This window comes from Elephas maximus, chromosome 1 (assembly GCF_024166365.1).
Source record: "Elephas maximus indicus isolate mEleMax1 chromosome 1, mEleMax1 primary haplotype, whole genome shotgun sequence".
NCBI lineage: Eukaryota > Metazoa > Chordata > Mammalia > Proboscidea > Elephantidae > Elephas > Elephas maximus.
This window is the reverse complement of record NC_064819.1, coordinates 119,812,175-119,836,648: the sequence shown is the minus strand read 5'-3', so window position 1 is coordinate 119,836,648 and position 24,474 is coordinate 119,812,175. Positions and strand designations below refer to the sequence as shown.

At 37.5% G+C, this 24,474-nt stretch overlaps 1 protein-coding gene across 7 annotated transcripts in view; it reads right to left on the bottom strand.

Annotated features, from left to right (window-relative positions):
• The window catches only part of MLIP (muscular LMNA interacting protein), a 332,606-nt gene that overhangs the window by 1,790 nt on the left and 306,342 nt on the right, over positions 1-24,474 (bottom strand). For 6 of the 7 annotated variants that reach the window (XM_049894527.1, XM_049894533.1, XM_049894539.1 and 3 more), the window contains one exon: positions 5,706-5,759. The exons of the other annotated variant lie outside the window; for it this stretch is intronic. In XM_049894527.1, coding sequence (XP_049750484.1) covers positions 5,706-5,759 — 54 coding nt within the window. The remainder of the gene's footprint in view (positions 1-5,705; positions 5,760-24,474) is intronic. 7 annotated transcript variants of the gene reach the window in all.

Here is a 24,474-nt window from a genome sequence, read left to right as displayed (position 1 = left end):
AATGCATATCTTCACCATGATCCTATGATCCCATTTTACAGAGAATGAAACTGAGGCTCAGAAAGGTTAAACATGTCCAAGGCCACAGTACTCAAAATTGAACCCCAGTTTCATCAATGTTTTCTAATTGCTTTTGTTCCTGTAGCCTTTAGTTTTTGTCATACTAAAGCATATATTGCCTGTGCCTTGGGAGATGGTAAACTGTTACCAGAAGAATTTAAACAGAAAATATACAAGGATTTTAGACTGGATTTTAACATTAAGTTAAATATTGAACTAAATATCCTCTCTGCTCCCTTTCAAATATAAGATTCTATAATCAGGTAGAAAATTAAATCATATTGAAGAGGAATCAGCAGTTTACTGCAAGACGCCATGACGGCTAACTCAGCACACTATTTTTTTTGCTCTTTCTGAACCCACTGGCAGATCAAACTAATGGATGGCACCACGACTGAGCAGCTGTTTGAAATGATGCATTATGCTGACTGATACAGTCATGATTTTTGGACAATTTGTGAAGTCTTCACTCTCCTTTGCCAATTTCAATATAGGTAAGGAGCTAAATAGCTTGGGAAAAAATAAAAGTGGACATTTAAGAAACACGAAGAACAATAAAAAAGTAAAGTAGCCTTTATTTTCAGATAAGCACCCTGGCTATTAAAGCTTAATATTTTCTCACATTGCCAATTGAACAACATGCTAATTTTGTATATAAGAAAATATAAATATGAAAGAACTTAATAAGGTATTTAGAAAATCATAATTTTGATGGGAGTCAAATTCCTTTTTTTTTTTGCTTAGAGTTAACTTTGGGTAATAAGTGATATAGTCTTGTGAAACTTTAAGCCGATGTGACAAGAAACATTTTTTTTTTAAAGAATGTACTGTGCAAATTTACTTCTCATTGACTTTTAATTCAAAAGAACTATGCATACTCTTTCTTGCCAAATGAAAGCTGCAATTTCCTAAAAAGGATCTACATTTGTGTTCTTGTAAACATGAAACCAGACTTCATGAATCTGGAACACAAAGCCATTTCCAGAAAATATATATTATAATATTGTTTGGATAGTTATTTTTTCCTGAAACATTTTAAATGTACTTGTGCCTCTAAATATTAACTTTGGTATATGAACACAAAATCTAGTATCAAAATATATTCTCCATATGCCAGAAGCTATAAAACGTTCAGTAACTAAGGTCCTATAAAGCTGGTATGATAGATAGAGAATGCAGGTATAATGGACTCTAGAGAGTGCAACATTGAATTGACGGTCAAAACCATTTAATATCTAGATGACATGAGCTCCAAACCATTATTAACTCTGGTCTTATTGCTTTGTTTATTTCTCTTGAATAACTAGAAATAGTCTTCTCAAGCCTCCACACAGAAGAGTCATAAGTTCTGCTCAACTTTGCTATGACTCATTGCAATACTGAACCCAACTTTAATCTAGTGAGATGACTTTGAAGGAGAAATCCCAAAATTGTCAAAACCCCCATCCCTTCTGTAGATTCAATTGAGTCCCTAGAAGAGAAAATAAGTGTGACCTGTTTCTCTGATTGCCTACTGTAGAGTCAGACTCCCTCAGATTTCAGTTCAGGGCCTGTCAACCAGATGGGGCAATTACAACACAGGAGAGTCATGTTGATGAGCCCATTCCTGCTGAATCTGGGGATAGGAAATTCTGGGGAATTTCCTTGCCCACCTATATGCCTCTGCAAGGTGACTATCCATTCAGGTGCTTATATGAGGTGCCTTTATTTTTATAAGACTAATTTACCCTGGCCCTCTAGCCAGCTGCCTATCAAAGTGTATTAATTTTCTTTTAATCGTTCATTAATATCCAGATCCCAAATTCTTGCCTGAGATTATAACCTTGATTTTGAGAAATAAAATTTATGGAAACTTTTCTGAAGGGAATAGAGTGTACCCATTCCACTTGATAATCTCATTTTTACCCTTGAATCAAATGAGAAAATGACAGTGGGTTCCTTGGACAAGTTACTTATTTTCAGTTCTCTATGTTCTCATCTGTAAAGACAGAGGAAAGAAATGGGATGCTTGTCTCATAAGATTAGAACCTCAGACATTAATGGAGGTTCTGAAATTCAAAATAAAATGAGCACAAATGCTTATATCCCACCACAGCAGCCAATTAGTCATAGTCACCTTGCTGGCAGAGTTGTTATCTTGCCAGCCCTTAAGGGGTTTATCAAAAATGTGCAAAGAAAAGGAATAAGAAAACAGGAGAAAATTTTGCTTACTGTGTGTTTTGTCAACCCCTAGTGAATGATTATCTCTCAAGTTGTGTTATTAACAAGGGGATCTCAAAGGTCAGAGAATCAAATGCATCTAATCAAATTTTGAAAATCAATTAATGATTCCCTGGGGAAATCCCTGCCTCCACCCTCAAAATGAAAATAAAATCGGCCTAGGGCTTCATGTACCAAGATTGAAAAACTGATTTAATTGGCTTTTCCTGACTGCCAATGAAGGCGCTAGAGCTTAAGGACCTCAACTCTTGTTGCAGGTGTGAATCACCTGGGCAGATTTTAACATCCTAATGCATTTGTGCAAAGCCCTGGTGGTGCACTGGTTAAAGCTCTCAGCTGCTAACTGCTGCTCTGTGGGAGAAGATGAGAGTCTGCTTCCTTAAAGATTTACCACATTGGAAACCCCTTAGGGCAGTTCTACTCTGTCCTATAAGGTCGCTATGAGTCGGAATCAACTTGACGGCAGTGGGTTTGGTTTTGGTAATGTTTTTGTCCACCTCCAGAGATTCTTGATATAATTTGCCTAGATTGGTGCCCTGCCATTGGTACGTTTAAAAAATGAACCAGGTGATTCCAGTATTCCACCAGAATTGAGAATCACTGAGCTAGATGGTAAGTGGAAGTGTTGTTTTGAGTTAGTTCCTTATAAATGTACTGTAGAAATCATGTAAGTTATAAAAATGATGAGTGAATCACATCAGATAAACCTGAAGTCTGTTTGCACTTAATCTCCAAATTTATTTAAAAACAACAACAAACTATATATCCACAAATAGCATGACTGGATTCTAGAAACAGAGTCTGGTAGTGAGAAAGGCAGGTTACTGTCTTTAGGAAATGAAAGAGAAACCCAAGGGAAATTCTGAGATCAAATGAAGGGCTCTTCCATATTCTTCATTTGTACTGGATTTGTAACTAGAATGCTGTATTTCTTAGGCCATAGAGTCATAAGACCAGAATTCCTTTATAAAATGACACATTTTTTTGGTTAATGTTTTATAGGTAAATAAACAGCAAAGACAGGTTTGGGGGAAATACACAGGTCAATATTACAGTCTGACCATATAACATAAGGAGTTGTAATAAGTTGCTAAAATGTTACAAAATGCACCAACATTACTAAAGAGTAAAATATAGCATACTGGAAGCATAAAACATGCTTTTGTTTAATTATTTACTTTTCTTATAATACCAATAGTGACTCACTGTTTCTTATAAATTTTAAACTTCTAACTTTAGTTTCTTTTATGGCGCTTTTCATATATTCCAAAACTGGGGTCAAAATAATTCTTGACATTTTATCAAAATGATGTTTTTTGATTAGCTTAGTTTTAAGTTTAGTCTCCAGAATTGGATAACTGATGCAAAAACAATGCAAATTCCATATTTACCCCGTTCTCTTTTGCAACACAAAATCTTTCACCTGAGATTCAGAAGTTTTTAAATTTAGCATTAATTATCTGAACTGGATGTTTTCAGTTATTCAAATAACCACCCAATTTTCTCTTATTGTGTATCAGATATAGCCTATGTGAATCGGGGTCAAAATTATTGTGTTTGAAAGAACATGAATATTTAATTTATTTTTTTTTACATTGATCTGAAATGTGCAAAACTTATTCAACTATTCTATTTTGAACAAACTTGTTGCATCTAATTTTTTGCTATTACACAATTTTCCACCATCACACTGAAAGGGCTAAGATGTTTGACAAACAGTTAATATCCTTAATACATAAAGAGAGTTTACAATTCAATAAGAAAATAATTTTCATGCCAGTAGAAAAATGCACAACACAATACCAAAACAAAATAGACAAAAATAGGGGCAAATAAAGAATTTTAAAGATACAAATTAATATGAAAAAAATAATTTCACCTTACAGATTGGCAAATAATTTGAAATATGATTTAAAAAGGCAGAAAGATTTAGAGAATAGATATAATACAGTGCTTAATTAATAGCACAGGCTCCAAGACAGTCAGAATTGGACTTAATTCCTGATTGTACAGACACTTCACAGCTATTTGACTTTAGGCAATATATTATTACCCTCAGCATCAGTCTCCTTATCTGTAAAATGGGAATAATAAGAGCACTCAACTTACAATGTCTTGTGACGATTAGGTAAGATAATGCACATAAAAGTGCGTAACACTGTTTCTAACACGTAGTAAGGTCTTAAGAAATTGGTAATTATAATAATTCTCAAACCTGGGAGAGTGTAGGGAGGCAAGCTATCACACAATTCCGGTAGGGCGAACTGCTATAATTTTTCAGTAAATCAATTGGGCTATATGTCTCAAAAGTCTTTCAAATGTCCATAATCATTAAGCCAGTATTTTTAGGATATTCTCTTAAATAATCAGGTCAAGGATATAAATCCACACCTACTTATAATATACCTTTATATTTTAATGACTAATACTATGGCACAGAGCCACATCAGTATCATATGATAGAAATCTCATAATTTGAAGAACTGCAGATAAGTCAGTTTATAAAAGTAAGATAAAATTCCCTATTTTGGAAAAAAATGTTTTGGTGGAAAAAATTCAAGTAGGTTAGGCCTTCCTTCAGAATTTTATTATTTCTGCTTCTATTTTGCATTATGCTTGTTTTGTTTTTGTTTTCTAAACTTGAAGGCTGCAAAATTGAACTGAGTGTGTTTTATTTGTGAGGGTATCTAGAATGAATGAGTGCATTTATCTACTCCCTACTTCAAGATAAGTCTTTATAGCTCTTTTCTTTTTTTCTCATATTTTCCACTTTATCTGACAGGGTATAGATAGAGAAACAATGCTCAATCATTCTTGATAAAAAATTAAACAAACCATGGAGAGAATATTTCTTTACAGCAGTTTTTGTTTTGTTTTGTTTTTAACCTCTTTGTTGTAGCATCCATAAAAAGAAAAGATTATTTATTTTTGTTTGTCAGCTCAAAGCATGAAAGTGATATAAACATTTTCACCAAATTTGGAGACTATGTTCAAGCTGGTCTGCTTTTACCAATATGCCACATGCGATATGCAAAATTTACTTCTGGGGTGAAGGGGTGTTGCTCATTCAGCTATGCTGTCACCGTTTGTATCATGGGGCATCCATGATTCCCCAGAGAAGGAAGACAACAGTGGTTTCACACATGATTCCCAAGGAGAAAATCACAAAGGCAGACACTTGAGATGGGAGAAGCTGGCTTGTGACCAAGGTGCCAAACACATGGGGAACTCTAGTACCACTTTTGACTTTGGAAAGCAGTAGGAATTTATTTATGTAACTATCAGATGCTTCTGAACAACACAGGGTGGATCAATGTAGTCAATTATTTCAAAGAGAAAAAAAGATGATTTGATTAACACTATTAAAAAATAAGATTGGTTCATTTTTAAATATAAATGGATCCCCAAGTGTACCTTACATTTACCTCTTTGGAATCAAGAGTGTCATGTTCAGGAATAGCCACCATTGGATGACTCAGCTTCACAGAAAAGATGACCGGGATGTGATCAGGAATAGAAGTGAGGAGAAATAAATATTTAAATTTCATTTAAATAGATAATTAGATGATGACATAAGCATATTATAAGCATATTACTGCTGATTGTAGAAAATTCTACTAAATGGAAACATTAAGATTCAATTATCATTTAAAAAGGGAGATGTGCATTCTTAACATAGGAAAAGGTTTTGACAGATGGTGAGTGCTTTGAGCACAAGACCACATCTTATTTATCTTTGTGTCCCACATCAAAATTAACAGTGCTTAGTATATTGTCTTGATAGTCATTAAATGTTATTAAATGAATGAATTATAAAACACACGGACAGATTTCACCATGAGGAAATGAAGTTAAAATTATGTTTCAACCCTCAAACATAAATGTTTAATTGAAAAGTTTAAAGCAAAAGAGACAAATTATGTTCAGACTCACAGTAAATGTAGATGTATCCATAGAAAATAAATATTTACTGGGAACATACTTAAAGCATGGTGAATTATTGTGAATATTAATAATCTCAATACATGGAGCCTTTATACATATTGCAATCTTACCAGATGATGTTATTATAATGTAGTTTTCAACATAGTGATACTTTAACAGAAGGGGGTTCATTGGTTTGTATGGGGGTTTTTATTATTACATGGGTCTTCTGAGCACCATACACAGACTTAAACATATTAAGATAGAAGAAAGTCATAGATATACAATAGAGACAGATAAACAGAGTGAAAGACACACATAAAGAGAAAAAAAAAAAAAGAAGGGGGGAGTAATTATTTGTAATGAAATCTGTTTACCCCTTGTTTGGCAATCACCCTCTCTCTTCACTCCATTTTTAGGGTGATAGACTTGGTTTGCCAGGAACAGTCCCTCTTTCTGCTTTTGACCTGGGAAAATCGGGGCTTTGGAAATGATTGGCCCACTTTCACACTCAACAGGGTCCTAGTTTTTGCAATACTTCAATGACACAGTGATGAGTTCCTGATCTTCCAGAGTGATTGACCAGAACCAACAATTTAGCCTTGGCCCTGGGAGGATGCCAACACCAGTTTCTGGGGAAGCCTAAGAGGACCCACCTGACATTTCTCCAGGTATTACTCTCTTCTAGCAGACTGTCAAGAAGGGAGTCTGCTTTTATTTAAGGCTACAGCTTCTCTAATCTCAGCCAATACCCTCTGTTCCCAGCCATGAAATTCTCAAGGTATCATAGTATCAGAACTCTTTCTAGCTGTCCCAGACCATTGCCTTAAATAGAAGTATGATCTGGTCCCAGAGCCAACTAGAGATTTAAATAGCATTCCAGAAAGCAGCTGAAAACATCTACTTTCTCCTATTCATCAGTGTCTCCTAAGATCCTAAACATGGCTTAGGATCAGACCCCATACACCACTTCAAACCTCAAACTCAAGTAATTGGCCCAGGAGATCACAAAATCTTTAGTACAACTAGGTTAACTGATGCAGTATTTATATGGTTCATTAGAGTTTGTATAATGTCAAATCTCCATTCCCTTAGTCTCCTCAGGTATAGTGGAATTATCCTGACATTTGAAAATGTTAGTGACACCCAATAAAATGCTTAGCTGAGATTGGAAAAGCAATTGAGTCATTTTGTGATGCCTACTTTTACATTCTAGTCTTTCTTCCCAGTATAAATGTTCATCAATTTAAATCCATTTCATTTTAATCTTGGATTAAAAAAAACTATTTGTTGATTATCCTAATCAACAAAAGAAAACAGAAATGACTGGTACAAATTGACTGGTAATTCCCGGATCATTTATACTTGGCTTTGGAATCCTTTCTTCTATTTACAGCCCTTTATCTCAATAGGTTTGTCTTTTTATTGTCCCCAAGCTCACTAAAAATATACAATAAACTGTGATATTAATATTTCACAAAGGTTTATGGATATTTAGTCATGATCATTTATTGTGTGCTCACATGGTTAATTCTTTGTATGTATTTGTTCATTTAGTTTTCATAATAACTCAGTGAGGTGGGCATTAATATTACTGTTTCACACATGAGGAAACTAAAGCATGGAGAGGTTGAGTAACTTACTCAAGGTCCAGAGCTAGCAAGTAGCGGAGCCAGTATTAGACTCCAAGGTGACAGTCTTCAGAAACTATTCTCTTGAAGCAAGTATGAAATGAGAATATTCCACTGGAAAAATAAGCAGGGGAGGCGATAAGGAAATTCAAGAAGGGAACGATGTGTGCCATTTAGCAAAGGGAAAAGCCACTTCCTGAAAGCAAAGACAATAAGATTAAGGCTAAGACTAAGACAGATTAGGAAAAAGACCTTGCAGTCTACTTTTGGGAAAATTAGCCAGTGAAAACCCTATGTATCACAGCAGAATATTGTCCGATATATTGCTTGAAGATGAGCTCCCTAGGCTGGAAAGCCCTCAAAATACAACAATGGATTCAAACGTACTAATTCTTATGAAGATAGTACAGGACCAGGCAATATTTCATTCTGTTATACCAAAGGTATACACGCTATGACTCAGAGCCGACTCGACAGTAACTAACAACAACAACAAAGGCAGAGAGTGTCCCATTCAGAGACCAGAAGCAGTTCAGGGGTGGCTAATGTATGGAAGGTCATGCAGGAGATGCAATACAATGGAGCTTATATGTCAGATGAGGAGTCTGAGCTTTATTCTTTAGGCAGTGAGAGACAAAGTACTTTCAGCAAGAGACAGGCATGTGTGATCAGATTTTTATTTTAAAAACTCACTGTGGCTGAGGTGCAGAAGATTTTTTTGGAATGGGGTAATTTTGGCAGATATTTCATCAATCCATGTCAAAAGAGAGTGAGATAGAGACAGAAAGATGATAGATAGATAGATAGATGGATGGATGGATGGATGCATGGACGGATAGATGGATGAGATCAAGTTTTAAATAAAAGCAGTGCCTTAGAGTACAGACTTGACCCCCTTACTCTTCAAGGTGAGGAAAAAAGCAGTAGGAAGACAAGTTGGTATTTGGTGACTAGGAAAAGTAAATTGGAAAACATTGAAGAGAAATAATTGACACAAAAGGATAAAGCTGAATGCGGAGATTGTGTAATGCATGGGGGCTAGAAGTATCAAGTGGGGTACACAATAAAACATTGTGTAAAAATCCTGTCACAGTCAAGATGGAAACAATGAAAGTAAAGCGTTGAAATAAATTCTACTTAGGTGAATGGCTTGCTATCCAGAAAGCAGGTGATTATTGAAGGATAGAGAGAGTCATCAAAGCTATTTACTTGGTAGTAAGTATTCTGGAAGACAAATTCCTATCTTGCCTCAAAGAAAAAAAATAACTGAAAAGTTCCTAATTTTATCATCAGAACAGTAGTCAACACAGAAAGATCAATGACATGGAAAGCTCAGGTAAAATGAGACAAAACATACTTTTATCCTAGATGGAATCTCCAGTCCCAGATATTGTATAACAGTCTAGTTAGACCTTTGTTTACTCGACCCTGTTAGATAATCAACAAGTGGTATTTGAATAAAACGTTCAGTTGATTTTTATTATACCTTTCTTTGATCACAGCTGCCACCAGACTAATATAAAGCCTTGTGAAGTGTTTGCTACCAGTGTGGGGCTTTCTCATAAATGTCACTGACTCTCCAGAGGTGATAGAAACTTCTCTAAGGAAGATAAAGAAATAAAATCCCCTCAAACCAACTGGAGAAAGGTGACTACTGCAAAGGAGAATGCCCAACAACAACAAGGATCTCCACGTCAACACAGTCATCACCATCCTACCAGGAGAAGGCCAATGGCCAGAGGTCACCTGTTACCATGCTAATACACATGTATCCAGCTTTTATCACTCATTTAGTTTACGTGCCTGGCCAAACAAAGCATTTTAGTTTGCAATCTCTGATTTACAACTCAGGAAGCGCCCAGAGAATATTGTAAATGTCACATTCTGACACAGTAGGTCTGGGAAGGAGTCTGAGATTTTGCCTTTCTAGCAGACCCTCAGGTGATGCCAATGCTAGCACAGGTGGAGTAGTGGGGACATAGCTGATACTTCTGTATGAAGAGATGGAATTGATGTTTTTCAAATATTCATCTATTCACAACTGAAATTACCTATATTTGAAAGGTCCTAATCAATTAAATTGTACTGCAGTTGTATTATTAAGTGATTTACCACAGATATTTTTATTAAGCACTTGCTAATATTCCAGGCACTTTGCTAGACATTAGGGATATAATGGAGTCCCTGGGTAGCACAAACAGTTTGCGCTCGATTACTAGACAAAAGGTTCACAGTTTGAACTCACCCATTGCACCTCGGAAGACAGACTTGATGATCTGCTTTCAAAAGATAACAGCTTTGAAACCTTACGGAGCAGTTCTACTCTGCGCAGGTGAGTAGAGTCAGAATCAACTCTATGGCAACCAACAACGACAGGGATATAACAATGAGCAAACAAAATTGTCCCTGCCCTTGGAGACTGCATTGTAGTGAGAGAGACAGTTATTAATCATATAATCAGGAATATATAGATACAAACACAAGATAATGTGTTAGGAAGTAAAAGTACATAGTACTCTCAGAGTCCGTGATAGACAAATCTGACTTAATCTGAAAGAATGAAGGAATATTCTCCCAAGAGGCTGACATCTGAAAACTAAGTCTCCTAATAGGGTAAGGAATATGCAGAGTGCACACGGGGATAGTAGCTGTTAAGAAATTACTTGTAGTGAGTGTGGCTGATTGGAAAATACAGAGTGGATAGGCTGAGTGATTGAGAGGGAGAATGTTAGGAGTGGAGAATCACCCTGTAGGTATTTTTCATGCATGAACTCCATTTCAGAATCATAGAAATAAATCCTTGGGATATTTATTAAAGGAATGAGCACTGTTAAATGTGCTTGTCTTATTTCCCCAAAAGACTGCAAGCTGCTTGAGCATCCAAACCAAAAACCCCTTGCCATCAAATTCATTCCGACTCACAGCAACCCTATAGGACAGAGCAGACTTGCCCCATAGGGTTTCCAGGAGTGGCTGGTGGATTCAAACTGTGGACATTTTGGTTAGCAGCTGTTTAGCAGCTGTAGCTCTTAATCACTGTACCACCAGGGATAGAACCCATCATATCCTAGCATTTGTCCATCAAATGCTAGTTGATTGATTGTATTGCTAAAGACCCTATGTCTTGGAACAAAACATGGGCAGTGTTCTGAGTTTCTCTTTAGTGAGCACAGTTCATTATATGTGCTATGAAGTTAAAAAAAAAAAAAAAAAAACACTTTCCATGATAATCAGAAATGCCACTGTCATCAAAAAGCAAATTGGCTATATATCTTGAAGATTTAATCTGCATTAGTTTAAAAGGTTAAAAACAACAATAAGATATTACAGAAAAACATCACTTGCTTAAATATTTATTTTTAGAATTTAAAAGTATAGCATCTATTTTTGGTTATATCCAAAGGTTTACAAATTTGACTATAGGATTAACTCCTCATGTATAAAAAAAAGTAACCCAGGGAAAATCGCCTTCTCTCTGGGCCTCTGTTTCCTCATCTTTAAAATCGGGGCCCTAACTAGATGGAGGAGTCCCTGGGTAGCACAGTTAACACACTCTGCTGCTAACTGAAATGTTGGCATTTCAAGTCCACCCAGCCTCAAAAGAAAGACCCAGTGGTCTAATTAAAAAAAAAAAAAAAAAAAAAAAACAGCCATTGAAAACCCTATGGAGCACAGTTCTACTCTGACAGACATGGGCTCACCAAGAGTTGAAATCAACTCCACAGCAACTGTTTTTTTAAACTAGTTGAGTTCCAACTTCCCTTCTATTTGGGTAATTTAATGATTCTATGATGCTTAAGTAAAGATATATTGATAAATGACTGCCGCCTCTGAAAAAAAAAAAAAAACTGTTCATTTTTGCAATTTCCTACACCCTGTGCAGAAGCTGAGGTAGGAGTTACATCTATGGCGATGGTCAAAATGCACTCTCCATCGAATCCTGCTGGGGAGCCTTATTATCAGCTCTCAGCTCTGCTACCTGCTTGTTGTATTAACTTTTATAAACACCACTGAGTGTCAGAACATTCCCTTGTGCTAAGTATTATAATATGCTCAGTTGCAATTTGATACATGTTAATTGTTTTATAAGCCCACGAAGCACTAGGTATTGAGTGCTGAACATTAACATCACTATACTGGAGTCTAAATTCTACGAATACCATTAAGAAACAAAGGAATGTTCAGCCCTGATCTTAGTTAACAGATCGTTTGAGACTATGGCTGAAAACCCACAAATCCTGCTATTTTTATTCTTGCCCTTTTCCTCTTCCGTCCCAGGGGCAGACACTTGTGACATATTAGAATCGCTTCTTCCAAAGTCTACTTTCTAAAGGACAGTGTAATGGAATTTTTTTCTGTCAGCTATTATATGTTCAACCTGTTTTGAAGAAAAAACTGCTACATCCTTGTGTTTGCTCGTATTTCACATCTAGAGCTGTTTCTCTCTCAGCTAGAAAACCATTTCCCTAGGGCGATTAACTATACCATTCCCTTTTTTTTCAGAGTACAACGCTGAAGCTGTAATGAAAATAAAGCAAAATCTATATCCCAACACCATTTTAGGACTAAAAATAAATTTTAGAAAAAGAAATTGGAATTGACAAGGAAGTGTTTGTTATCTTCCTTTCCTTTATTCTTTATGGGCACAATTAATTGCTTAGTACTGCAAACAAAGCATCATTTTCAGTTGTTTTCAATATCATACTACTCTAGTACAATCACGAGTTAAATGTTTCTATTTCTTCACGAAAGATAATGCTGGTAGAATGTAATTTCTCCACTGTTCTTTTCTATAGAACATAAAGAGTATTAGCAATCTTACTCCAATGAGACACGTAATTAAAAAATAAATTGCGCTGTATTAAGATTCTGAACCTCATAAATATTTTTTGATTCCAGCCCTGCCTTGGATCTTTTCCAGTTGGTTAGACAGGCAGCTACCTTCCAAATTTCTTCGCATAGACAAGTGGGTGCCTCCAGTGCTGCATCCATTTGTTAAAATATCTCGATTGATATTCCAACAATTCCTGAAACCTTATTTTTCACCAATGCCTTCAGTTCTTCATCATATGCTACCTTCTGAAGTGGTGGAACATCAACAAATTCTTTTTGGTACAGTTGAAACAGGCTGCTCAGCCATATCTTGAACAGTACCTGAGCCATTTTTTTTCCTTCTTCTTTCTTCTTTCTCTCCTTTCCCTTCCCTAGCCCATCCCTGCCTCCACGTAAAATCCTGATGTTAGCTCCCCAAATGGTTAAGTGTTAACCAGTGTTTCCTCTAAGACTGTGGAAAACAAGTGATATTGATCTAAGCCTGTCAAATAAGACGAAGGATGGCGCCAGCTACCCCCTGAGCTGCTGGGATAATGGCAGGAAAAGATCAACATGTTTGAGATACAACCACCAAAACCAAACAGAAGAAAGAGAGCGCACATTCCACAAGTCCCTAAAACTTATGGCCCCTTTTCCCTTAAAAACCCGAACCCATTGGTAGTCTGGAGAGACAGACCGCTTTAGGAGGAGATCATTCCCCTCTGTCTCCATATACCAGTATATCTAATAAAGCTCTTGCTACCCACCTCACCCCTGTCTCAAGAATTGGCTATTTGCGGCAGGCGGCTCTAACTCACGAGCTGCGGTAACACGGTGACTCTGTGTATTCCTTCCATCTTCTTTTGAGGCTTCCTGCATCGCTCAATATTTTCCCAATATAATCCTTCAATATTGTAACTTGTGGCTTGAATTTTTTCTTCAATTCTTCCAGCTTAACAAATATATTCTTCCGTTTTGGTTTTCTAACTCCAGGTCTTTGCATGTTTCATTATAATATTTTACTTTGTCTTCTCAAGCGACCCTTTGAAATCTTCTGTTCAGCTCTTTTACTTCATCATTTCTTCCATTCATTTGTATCCTTTCTCCATACTTATTCAATCTGTATGCTGAACAAATAATCTGAGAAGCTGAACTATATGAAGAAGAATGTGGCATCAGGATTGGAGGAAGGCTCATTAAATGAATACTTTCTTTTATAAAGATCAGCACAAAGCTGGTTCCTATGAAGTGGAGGTTAAAGATGTCCTAAATGTCCAGCTTTTCCAAGCTGCTGTACCACTCCATCATCTATAACACCAACTACTCCCTCTCCCCTCAGTACTCTCCTTCCTGTTTTTGGGTCTCCTGATTCACAGCAATGTCTCACAGAACTCATGAACTGTATAAATGAAATGGCCCACATGGCTGTGGAGGTAGGTAAGGAACAGGCTTCTCCCTGGCCCTCACTCTCTGCCCATTCATGGGTCAGGAACAGGCTTCTCCCTGGCCCTCACTCTCTGCCCAAAGGCACTGAGCTTTCTCACTCCATAGGCCAGGAAGCCCATTGCGCCATCTCCTGTGGGCCTCTCCTGCCAGTCTCTCTTACTTGGCGGTGGTGGGCTCTTCCTTCTGCTCTGGAATTGGCTCTCTTTTAAGGCAAAACTAACCAATCTCCCTAGTGGGCCACAATTATCTTATTTGCATAGCCCTCTCCAATCACTTGGGTGGGAATTATAAGACCATGGTGAAAAAGGCCATACTAAGCAGTTAATCACACTGCACTCATTAACAACCTACAATAAGCAGGTGATACAACATTGCTTGCTGAAAGTGAAGAGGATTTGAAGTACTTACTGATGATGATCAAAGACTACAGAATAGATTACACCTTAACATAAAACAAAAATCCTCACAACTGAACCAATAAGCAACATCGATAAATGGAAAAAAGATTGAAGTTGTCAAGAATTTCATTTTACTTGGATCCACAATCAATGCTCACGGAAGCAGCAGTCAAGAAATCAAACAATGTATTACTTTGGGCAAATCTGTTGCGAAAGACCTCTTTAAAGTGTTAAAAAGTAAAGATGTCATTTTGAGGATTAAGGTGCACCTGACCCAAGCCATGATATTTTCAATTGTCTCATATGCGTGTGAAAGCTGGACAATGAGTAAGGAAGATGGAAGAAGAATTGATGCCTTTTAATTATGGTGTCAGTGAAGAATATTGAATGTACCACTGACTGCCAGGAGAATGAACAAGGCTGTCTTAGAAGAAGTACAGCCAAAATGCATCTTGGAAGGAAGGATGGTGACACTTTGTCTCATGTACTTTGAACATGTTATCAAGAGGGACCAGTCTCTAGAGAAGGACAATATGCTTGGTAAAGTAAAAGGTCAGAGAAAGAGAGAATGACCCTCAATGAGATGAACTGACACAGTGGCTGCAATGATAGGCTCAGACATAGCAACGATTGTGAAGATGGCACAGGACTGGGCAGTGTTTTCTTTTGTTTTGTTGTACATAGGGCTGCTATGAGTCGGAACCAACTCACATGGCACCTAATAACAAGCCTCTGCTTTAGCCCCATCCCAGTTGTTCCTAATGTGCAGCTAGTTGTTTCCAAGTTGCAAAGAAACCTATCCCAGAGCCCATATGTGTGTCAACAGCTGTCAACTGTTACATCAATATGATTTAGGAGAGCATTTCTGAAGAGGAGGACAGGTGTGATTGTGATGGGTTCAAGCCATGTCCCCCTCTCCAGAGACCCTACTGGATGCCACTTTATCCTAACATTATACCCCTAGCAGCATGGTTGGAGAAATATCAGGTATTTGAGGAGGGAGAGGATATATGAATGGTGAATAGACAGATGAGCCTAAGACAGTAAGTCTACAGGTAACTGGAAGGCCATTTCCAGTATTGTGCCTGCCATTTCTCTGGAGTTGGGCTCTGTTCCTTCATCCTTGTATCTCTCTATGCATTGTTTCAAACTAGATTTCAGGAATGATGTGTGTTCTTCCCAATACTCTCATCATCTCCATCATACACTTTTAAACCGTCAGTACACCCAGTGTTACCCTTCCCTATGCCCATCCCCGGCCCTAACTCTATCATCCTTCCAGACACTGTAATGATTTGTTCTCAGATTCTGGCCACTCTTGAGGGGTTCTGACTCAACCTTGATTTCTTAGTCTTGCTGTAGTCTAAGATCTCTCTTCTAGAAAATCTTATTTTTACTTCTAGCATATCCGGGAAACTGCTATGCTCCTGTTCGAACTACATCGTAATAGCCACGGTAGTTCTTTATTCACACTTCAAACCATAAAATATGTGGGGTATTTACCAACTGCTCAGAACCCCATAGAAAAACTTATCTGTTAGTAGGCTTCAGCTATTCCAAAGGATGACGTCTTTTGAAAAATTACGAATAGCTAAAATATTATTCAAGTGGAGGGGCATAAAAAATATTCCCACAGATTCAAGGCCTCAGAATGTTTGCCAAAGGAACTCACACTGAAAACTTTCTTGGATAAAGTACTCAAATAGAAAAAAAACAACACAGGAGCATGCTGCCAGAGATACAGGAAAGAAGGGTGAATTTAAGAGGATTGTTGCCTTTAAGAAAAAGATCATGAAAACGAAAAAAAGAAATCATAACTTTAATGCACCAGATATAAAAATCTAGAGTTGGACAATATAAACATGATGGAAGGTAATAGGAAGGGCCAAATAGGAGAAGCTATAGATAATGATGGGGGTATACAAACATGAATATGGATTGTAAGTTAAGGCCAATCATAACATCAAAAATTGAGTGTATACATTTTAAAAGAGTAAATTAAAAGCATATCTCTTCAGTTGGGAAACAGGTGGACAGAGTTAATAAATCACAGTAATGATGATAAGGGACAAAAGAGGACCAAACTGAGCAGAGGGAGGAGGTGAACTGTGATGCAGTTGCAATAGAGGCCCAAGCTGACCAGAGGGAGTACTGTGAAGCTGGAATGGACCTTTAGACATGTCCCACATTGAGCTTTATCCTGCAGAGGAGCCATAAGAAGGCAACCAGAGGCAGGGCTAAGATGGCAGAATAGACAGATGCTTCCTATCGTCCCTCTTATAACAAAGGCCTGAAAAAAACAAGTCAACCGATTATATATGATCAGTTGCTATGAGTCGGAATCAACTTGACAGTTATGGGTTTGGTTTTGGGTTTTAGGAACCCTAATCACCAAAGACAAAGCTGAAGGATAGGACTGAGCAGCAGGTGGAAGGAGAAGCAATTCAAAAGCAGCTGAGAAGTACAGATCACAAGATTACCAGCACCGTGCTAGCTGAGTCTGCACAGAGCATAAGGGCTGAGGCAAGCAGCATCATTCAAAGACAAGCTCACCACATCAGGTGAATCTGCAAGCACCTCTAAAACCAAGTAGGAGCAACACCAGACCTGTAAAAGTTGTGTGATTTTCTAACATACCTTGCAAGGGCAAAATAATCCCTTCCCCTTCCAGAGTTTCACAGCAGAGAAGTCTTCCTTCTCCTCATGTACTCCCCACCCTGCTCTGCTCTGACACCAGTCCAGCAGTATATAACAACTGCCATGCCCTTTAAGCTGGGAACTCAGGGCTAGATGGGAGGCCCTGCCCCTTCTCCCTGTCATAAGGCATAAGGGGCCCACAGACTTGCAGCACCCTTCATTACTGCCCAGACCTGTGTGGGCTGAATCAACAATGCACACCGTCATTAGCATAAAACAGCAGGGCATATGCCTGAAGCCCATTTGCAACTGCAGCAGCCAAGGGGGAGCTGCATATTCATGACATTTGACACTGCCCTACCCCCTAAGCAAGGGCCTCACTGACCTACACTTGGGGCCTGAGGGCTGACAGTATCACCCACTCCATCTAGCCACCCATGACAGGGGTCTGAGAATAAGTGGTGCCTCCCAGTCCCTCCAATCAACAGCAACAGGTGCCCAAGGACCAGATGCAATACCCCCCACCTCCAATATGTGCTCTGGGGCACAGGGACATGCCCTCCACCCAAGAATATGGGGGCAGCCATCAACCCCCTGCCTTGCTCCACACATAGCCCCCCACTGCAGCCAGATACCTGTGCCTGCTCTGAACAACCCTATGCACTCTTGCCCATCTAGGGTTGTAGGTGAGAGTCTGCACCACACACTTGGTGACCAACAACTAGACACCTGTGCTGCACCCCCACAAGAAAAGTGAACAGACCCCTAGGCTCACACACCTAGTAGCTGCTCAGACTACCTGGAGACAGGATATGAGAACTTCAAAGATGCCAACAACCAAAGTAAATCACATGCTGAGCCTACGTGGGCATAATGTAACAAAATAAAAAGTTAAGATACAGTAAATAAACATAAATTAAATAAATAAATATAATAACTTATTGATGCCTCAGAGAAAACAGTCAATATCAAATCACATAAAGAAGCAGGTCAGGATGGCTCCAGCAATCAACAAAAATAAGAACAAGGAAACCTTCCAGAAAAGATAAGGCAATGGAACTACCTGAGAAAGAATTCAAAAGACTAATGTACAGAGCTCTCCAAGAGATCAGGAAGGAGACCAGGTAAAACTCAGACCAAGTCAAGGATCACACAGACAAAGCAATAGAGGGATTCAGGAAAACAATACAAGAACAAATGACAAAATTAACAGGCTGCTAGAGACAACAGAGAGACAGCAACTAGAAATCCAAAAGATTAACAATAAAATTTCAGAATTAGACAACACAATAGAAGGTCATAGGAGCAGAATTGAGAAAACGGAAGTCAGAATTAGTGAGATTGAAGATAAATACCTTGACACCAATTTATTTGAGGCAAAATCAGAAAAGAAATTTTTTTTTTTTAAATGAAGAAAGCCTAAGAATTATGTGGGACCCTATCAAGAGGAAAAATCTACAAGTGATCGGAGTACCAGAACAGGAGAGGATAACAGAAAATAAGAGAGAATTGTTGAAGATTTGCTGGCAGAAAATTTCCCTGATATCATGAAAGATGAGAAGATAGCTATCCGAGAAGCTCAATGAACCCCACACAGGGTAGACCCAAAAAGAAAGTCACCAAGACATATCATAATCAAACTTGCTAAACCCAAAGACAAAGATAGAATCTTGAGAGCAGCTAGAGATAAACAAAAAGTCACCTACAAAGGAAAACCAATAAGACTAAGCTCTGACTACTCAGCAGAAACTATGCAAGTAAGAAGGCATTGGGATGACATATATAAAGACTTGAAGGAAAAAACTGCCAGCCAAGAATTATACATACTGCAAAACTGTCTCTCAAATACAATGAAGAAATTAGGTCATTTTCAGATGAACAGCAGTTAAGGGAATTTGTAAAACACCAAACCAAAATTACAAGAAATATTAACAGGAGTCCTTCAGTTAGAGAACCAACAATGTTAGACAACAATCCAAGACTAGGACACAGGACAGATCAGCCAGATATCAACCCAGATAGGGAATTCACAAAAACAAATCAAAGCTGAAAGACTGAAAATAGGGAATCAGAGATGTCAATATGTAAAGGATGACAATGTCTAAAAAAAAAAAAAAAACAGAGAGAATAAACAGTGTAGTCATACAACTTCAATATGGAGAGGAAGTTAAGGCAATATCAAGAAATAAAAGATTGGGTTAATTTCAGAAAAATAAAGTTAAATTCCAAGGTAACCACAAAGGAAGCTAACAAACCTACACATCAAAATTACACTAATGAAAATGTGAGTATGGCAAAATTAAGATCATGTAGGGTCACTATGCATTGGAATCGACTCCACGGCACTGGGTTTGTTTGTTTGTTTGTTTGTTTTTCTGGTAAGTGAGGTTATCTTATGTATTAAAATAAGTCTCTCAAGACAAAAATAAATAAAAATCAGAAAATATGTGGTCCACATGAGACACACAAACAAGAAGGCTTATAAAGGATGAAAATGAAAGGAGGAAAAAGTTTTGTAAGTTCCTGAGCCAAAATAAAGCTATAAAAGCAATCTTATTATCTTAAAAATGGAATTCCAGAAAAAAATTATATAAGGAACAAAAAAGAGATATTATATACCAGTAGAAATAAACAAATAAAAAAAAATGATTGAGAAGATATGACCATCATAAACATATATCCTGAAAAATACAGCCTCAAAGTGATACGATTTTAAAGTGTTTGACCTCTAATGCCTTGAGAGCAAGGGATGGCCTTACACTTCATTTGAATGCCTTCCTAGAGCTAAGGAAATGCTTAGTGCCCAATGGGAGATAATTTTTTACATATAATCTAAGGAAGGGTATAAATTCACAGTAGCCTCTTTCTTCCCCAAATCATATTTTCATTTGATTCTTAGAACATGTGAAACACGGTTTACCTGAGGGTAAATGGGTATCATTATTCAGTGGCTTTAAACGAAAAGTCTCTGTTGGACTTTGATCAGCCACATGCATGTAAACATCAACAATTTCAGCAATCCAAAAGAATTTTATGTTTATATTTTAGTAACATAAGTAAAACAGTGGTCCCATTAAGTAAGATGAACAATGTAGAAAAATTTCTCCCTGAAGAATAAGAGACTCCTTAACTATGTAAATACCATGTGATATATAGGACATTTGTTGCATGGAATAAGTAAAAATGATCACAGGATAAATTAAAGCAATAAGAGAAACAATGACTTTGAACTATATAAAATTGATGTTTTTGTAGATAAAGAACAGTTTGTTGAACACTGTGAATTTCATGTGGTTCAACCTAATACAATACATTTAAAAGGCTAGACCGGCAGTAGGGGAAGGGGCAGCAGAGTGCTATAAAACATAAGGAGCTCATATTTTCATAGTGTCTACACCTGGGCAAGGTACAAACTGATGGTAGCTCATTTCCTCTAGTGCCTGTAAAACACAAGCATAGTTAACAAATTCAAGGGGCCAGAATATTATTTTACAAGAGCTTTAAAAATCATCTTTCTTGAAGTCTCCTTTTCCTCACTAAAAGTGTCATCCAGCCTGCCTCCTATCTTTTTCCAAATAGCAAACTCTTCCTTTTTCAAATGATTTTGTTAAAGGCATTTGAATGAAAAATTCCAACTAGGTATTATATGTTCAAGACCACATAACAAATGAGCTCCAGAACAGATGCTTTTGTCACTAGGATTAAGACAAAAAAGGAAAATATGAATAAGGAATTGATTGCTCTCAGTTTCTTGGAAGATTTTAAAAGTCGATTGTTTTCTGATATAATTAAGTGCATTTTAAGAATGATGGCTGGTAATTAGATAACCTGAAACAAGCCCCATTTCGAATGCCAGCCTGTCATTAAGGTATCTATTGTTGAAATGCTCTCCTTGCCCTCTAGTGTGGAATCTAAGCAAAGACAATTGATACTTCACTTTGCAGAACTGCCTCTCTTAAAATACCTGTTCATTGGCATTCATTTTTTAATGTTATAAGTCCAATTAATTTGCATTTAGCCGTTTGGAACAGAATGTTCTTTACAAACATATTCCATAAATTTATCCATTTTGAAAACAACGTGGCCCAGGAAAATTCCTAATTACGTATATAGTTAGCATACAAACATCATTAACGCGGACCATAAAAGGAGATTTTGCCTTCAACATTCAAAATTATTTTTTTCAGTGTATGTGACTGCCTCAGTACATTTTTCTCAGTGTATAGATGTATAGCAGTTCTCTTAGCCACTCAGCTTTGCAAGTGTGCCTGCTAAAGGAATGTTGGAGTCTGGGGATGAAACATGAAAAGCATTGTGGAGTTCATCGGAAACCCGGAACATGCCAGTTACTCAGGCTGGGACTTTGGGTGTGTCACTTCCCATCTTTAGTCTACAGTTTCCTCATCCATAGACTGAAGGATGTTGGGCGGCCTTCACTGTTCGTCCCAGCCTAAGTGACATGACACTGTGTGTGACCAGAGGAAAGCCAGTGATTTCATGCTGCTGGTGGTGGCAAAGTTGGTGATGCTGTTTCAATAACAGATTTATTTATTTATTTTTGTGAAGAGGGTCTCTTAAGAAAAATCAGTCAAGAACCAGCGACCAGCATTTGTACTAGTTCTGTGGAAGCTTGTACAAATTATTTAAGCTTTCTGAGCCTCAATATCTACATATAACAAAAGAAATAAAACCTACTTTATGTGATTGGAGGTCTCTGGGTACTATTGCAAACAGTTGGTGCTCAGCTACTGACTGAAAGGTTTGCAGTTTGAATCTACACAGAAATGCCATGGAAGAAAGGCCTGGAAATTTACTTCCATAAGATTACAGCCATTGAAAACCCTATGGAGCACAGTTGTACTATGACACACATGTGATCACCATGAGTTGAAATTGACTAGATGACAATGAGGTTTTTTTTCCCTTTAAATATATGACTGTCTTGAAATTTAAATAAAATACCATCTGTAAAGTAAGTGGCATATTTTCTACTTTTTCTAAATATTAGTTTTTTTCTTATAAAATTCCAGTGGCTCTTCAACTCACTCCTTGTTTTCTTCTCCCCAGTTCAGAGAACCCATGATACCCAGGAATGCAGAAGCTGTCTAGCAGTCTTACTTCTTGCTAATTTCAAACTATAGTTCCTGATTCCAATTGCTCTTGCCTTAGGCTGGATCCTCTGTAGAAACAAAACTAGTGAACTGTACATATATAAATATACAGAGAGAGATTTATGTCAAGGAAATGACTCACACAGCTGTGAAAGCTGTCAAGTTCCAAATTCATGGGCTAGGTGTCAGGCTGAAGGCTTCTCCTGACTCACATAGTAGCAGGGGCTGGCAAACCCAAAACTGGCAGGTCAGATGGCAGGCTGCTGATTCATAGGGCTATAGAAGCTGGAGAATCTCAAAATCAGCAGGCTGCCAGGTCAAGTCCCAAGAACCAGAGGGCAGATGATGACAAGCCAGATGCAGAATCAAGAGCAAACCAAGAGCTTTTTCAGAGCATCCATATATATACTGGATGCATGCCACACCCCCAAGGAAACTCCCTCACATTGGATCACAAAATGAAGGATAACTACATCAGATCACAAAATGGAGGATAATTACAGCAGATCAAAAAATGAAGGACAATTATATAATATTGAGAATCATGGCCTAGCCAAGTTGGCACATAACATTAACCGTCCAAAAAAACCAAAACCAAACCCAGTGCCGTCGAGTAGATTCCGACTCATAGCGATTAACCGTCACACTCCTTCAATTCCCTGGCCTGCTTTCATTTTCTCATACTTGTCCTGTTCTTTGTCTTTCCTGACTTGAAACCTTTCTCTGTGCTGTTCCTTCTAACTGGGATGCCCATCCCACCTCCAACCTTTGCTTCTTCTTCAGATCTCAGATCAAACATCATTTCCTTGTTAAGGCTTTCTTATTCATCAGACTTGGCTAAGACCCTCGATTTGTGTACTCATAGCTGCCGGAATATCCTATACATGGAAGTTGTCACAATTATCATAATAGATTATGTGCATATTTGTTTAATTTCTGTTCTTCTCATGTAGAAAATAAGTACTTGATAAAGGTCCCCTATATGCCCACGTATGCCTGCTTTCCATGGTGTGTCCAGCCAAGACACAGTGCTTTGCACCTAATGGATACATAATAAATCTTTGTGAAGTAAATAAACAATTGTGTTTGTCAAATTCCAGATAACAGGATTTCTAGACTTCATCTTGCAACAAAGAGTAGCAAAGTCTGTGCTCTTTTTTTACTGGTAGGGAATTAGGTTATTAGTTAGACAAGGTTTTTATAACCTTGAACCAAATCGCTTAATTTGGTGTTCGTTTTCTCATTTTGAAAAAAAAGCTATGTACAATTGTAAACTACTTATCTCAAAAGGTGTTGCTTTATTCTTGAAATACACTTGTAAAAGATTTGCCACACCTTTAAATTTAAATATTTCAGATTACATTAGAAAAGCAAATTGTTATTTCAAAGTCCCCTCAACCTTTGAACCAGTAGGTAAAGGTTAGAATTACTTTAGATTCTCTCTTTTCCAGCTAAGCCATAATCTCCTTCAATTTCTGTTGGTTGATCTCTTAAAATATCAGAAGAAACCTCAAAAACAAAAACAAAAAAGAAATTTCATTCTAGTGGAGATACTAAAAAATTTAACCCAAGCTTATAAATATGCCTATTAGATTAATATTTTAATTTATTTATTGAATTTCTGTCAATTCATAGGGTCAATTCTCTGCATAGCAATGCAATAATAATGCCAGTTAAGACGCTCTTAATAATGTTAACAATATAAACTTTGCAAATGTACTGTTTGAAAATAAATAAGAGAATAAACTGAGAAAATGAAATTGAATGAAGAAAGTCAACATTTATACAATGAACTATCCAAAGACTTTAAGGAGATGATGCTTATGGACTAGGAAGCAGGCTAACGTCAGTTTTTAGAAGGTTCTCCCCACCTACCAGCCCTCGACATGGGAATTCCTTTCCTTTCCTCTGTCCTCCTATTTTACTCACACAACACCATACCACCATGAAATCTCATCAGAAGCTCCAGAGTCCTAATACTTTCTCATGCAAAAACAAATGATAATAGAATCCAACTGCCCAAAAAGAATTCGCTGCCTACTGCTACTGTTTTTTTTTTCTCTCTCATACCCTATACTATAAACCAGAAAAATCAAGCCAGTTACCCTTGAATCTATTCCAACTCATAGCTACCTCATGTAAGTCAGAATAGAACTGTGCTCTATACGGTTTTCAATGGCTGATATTTTGGAAGTAGATCACCAGGCCTTTCCTCTAAGGTGCCTCTGACTGGAC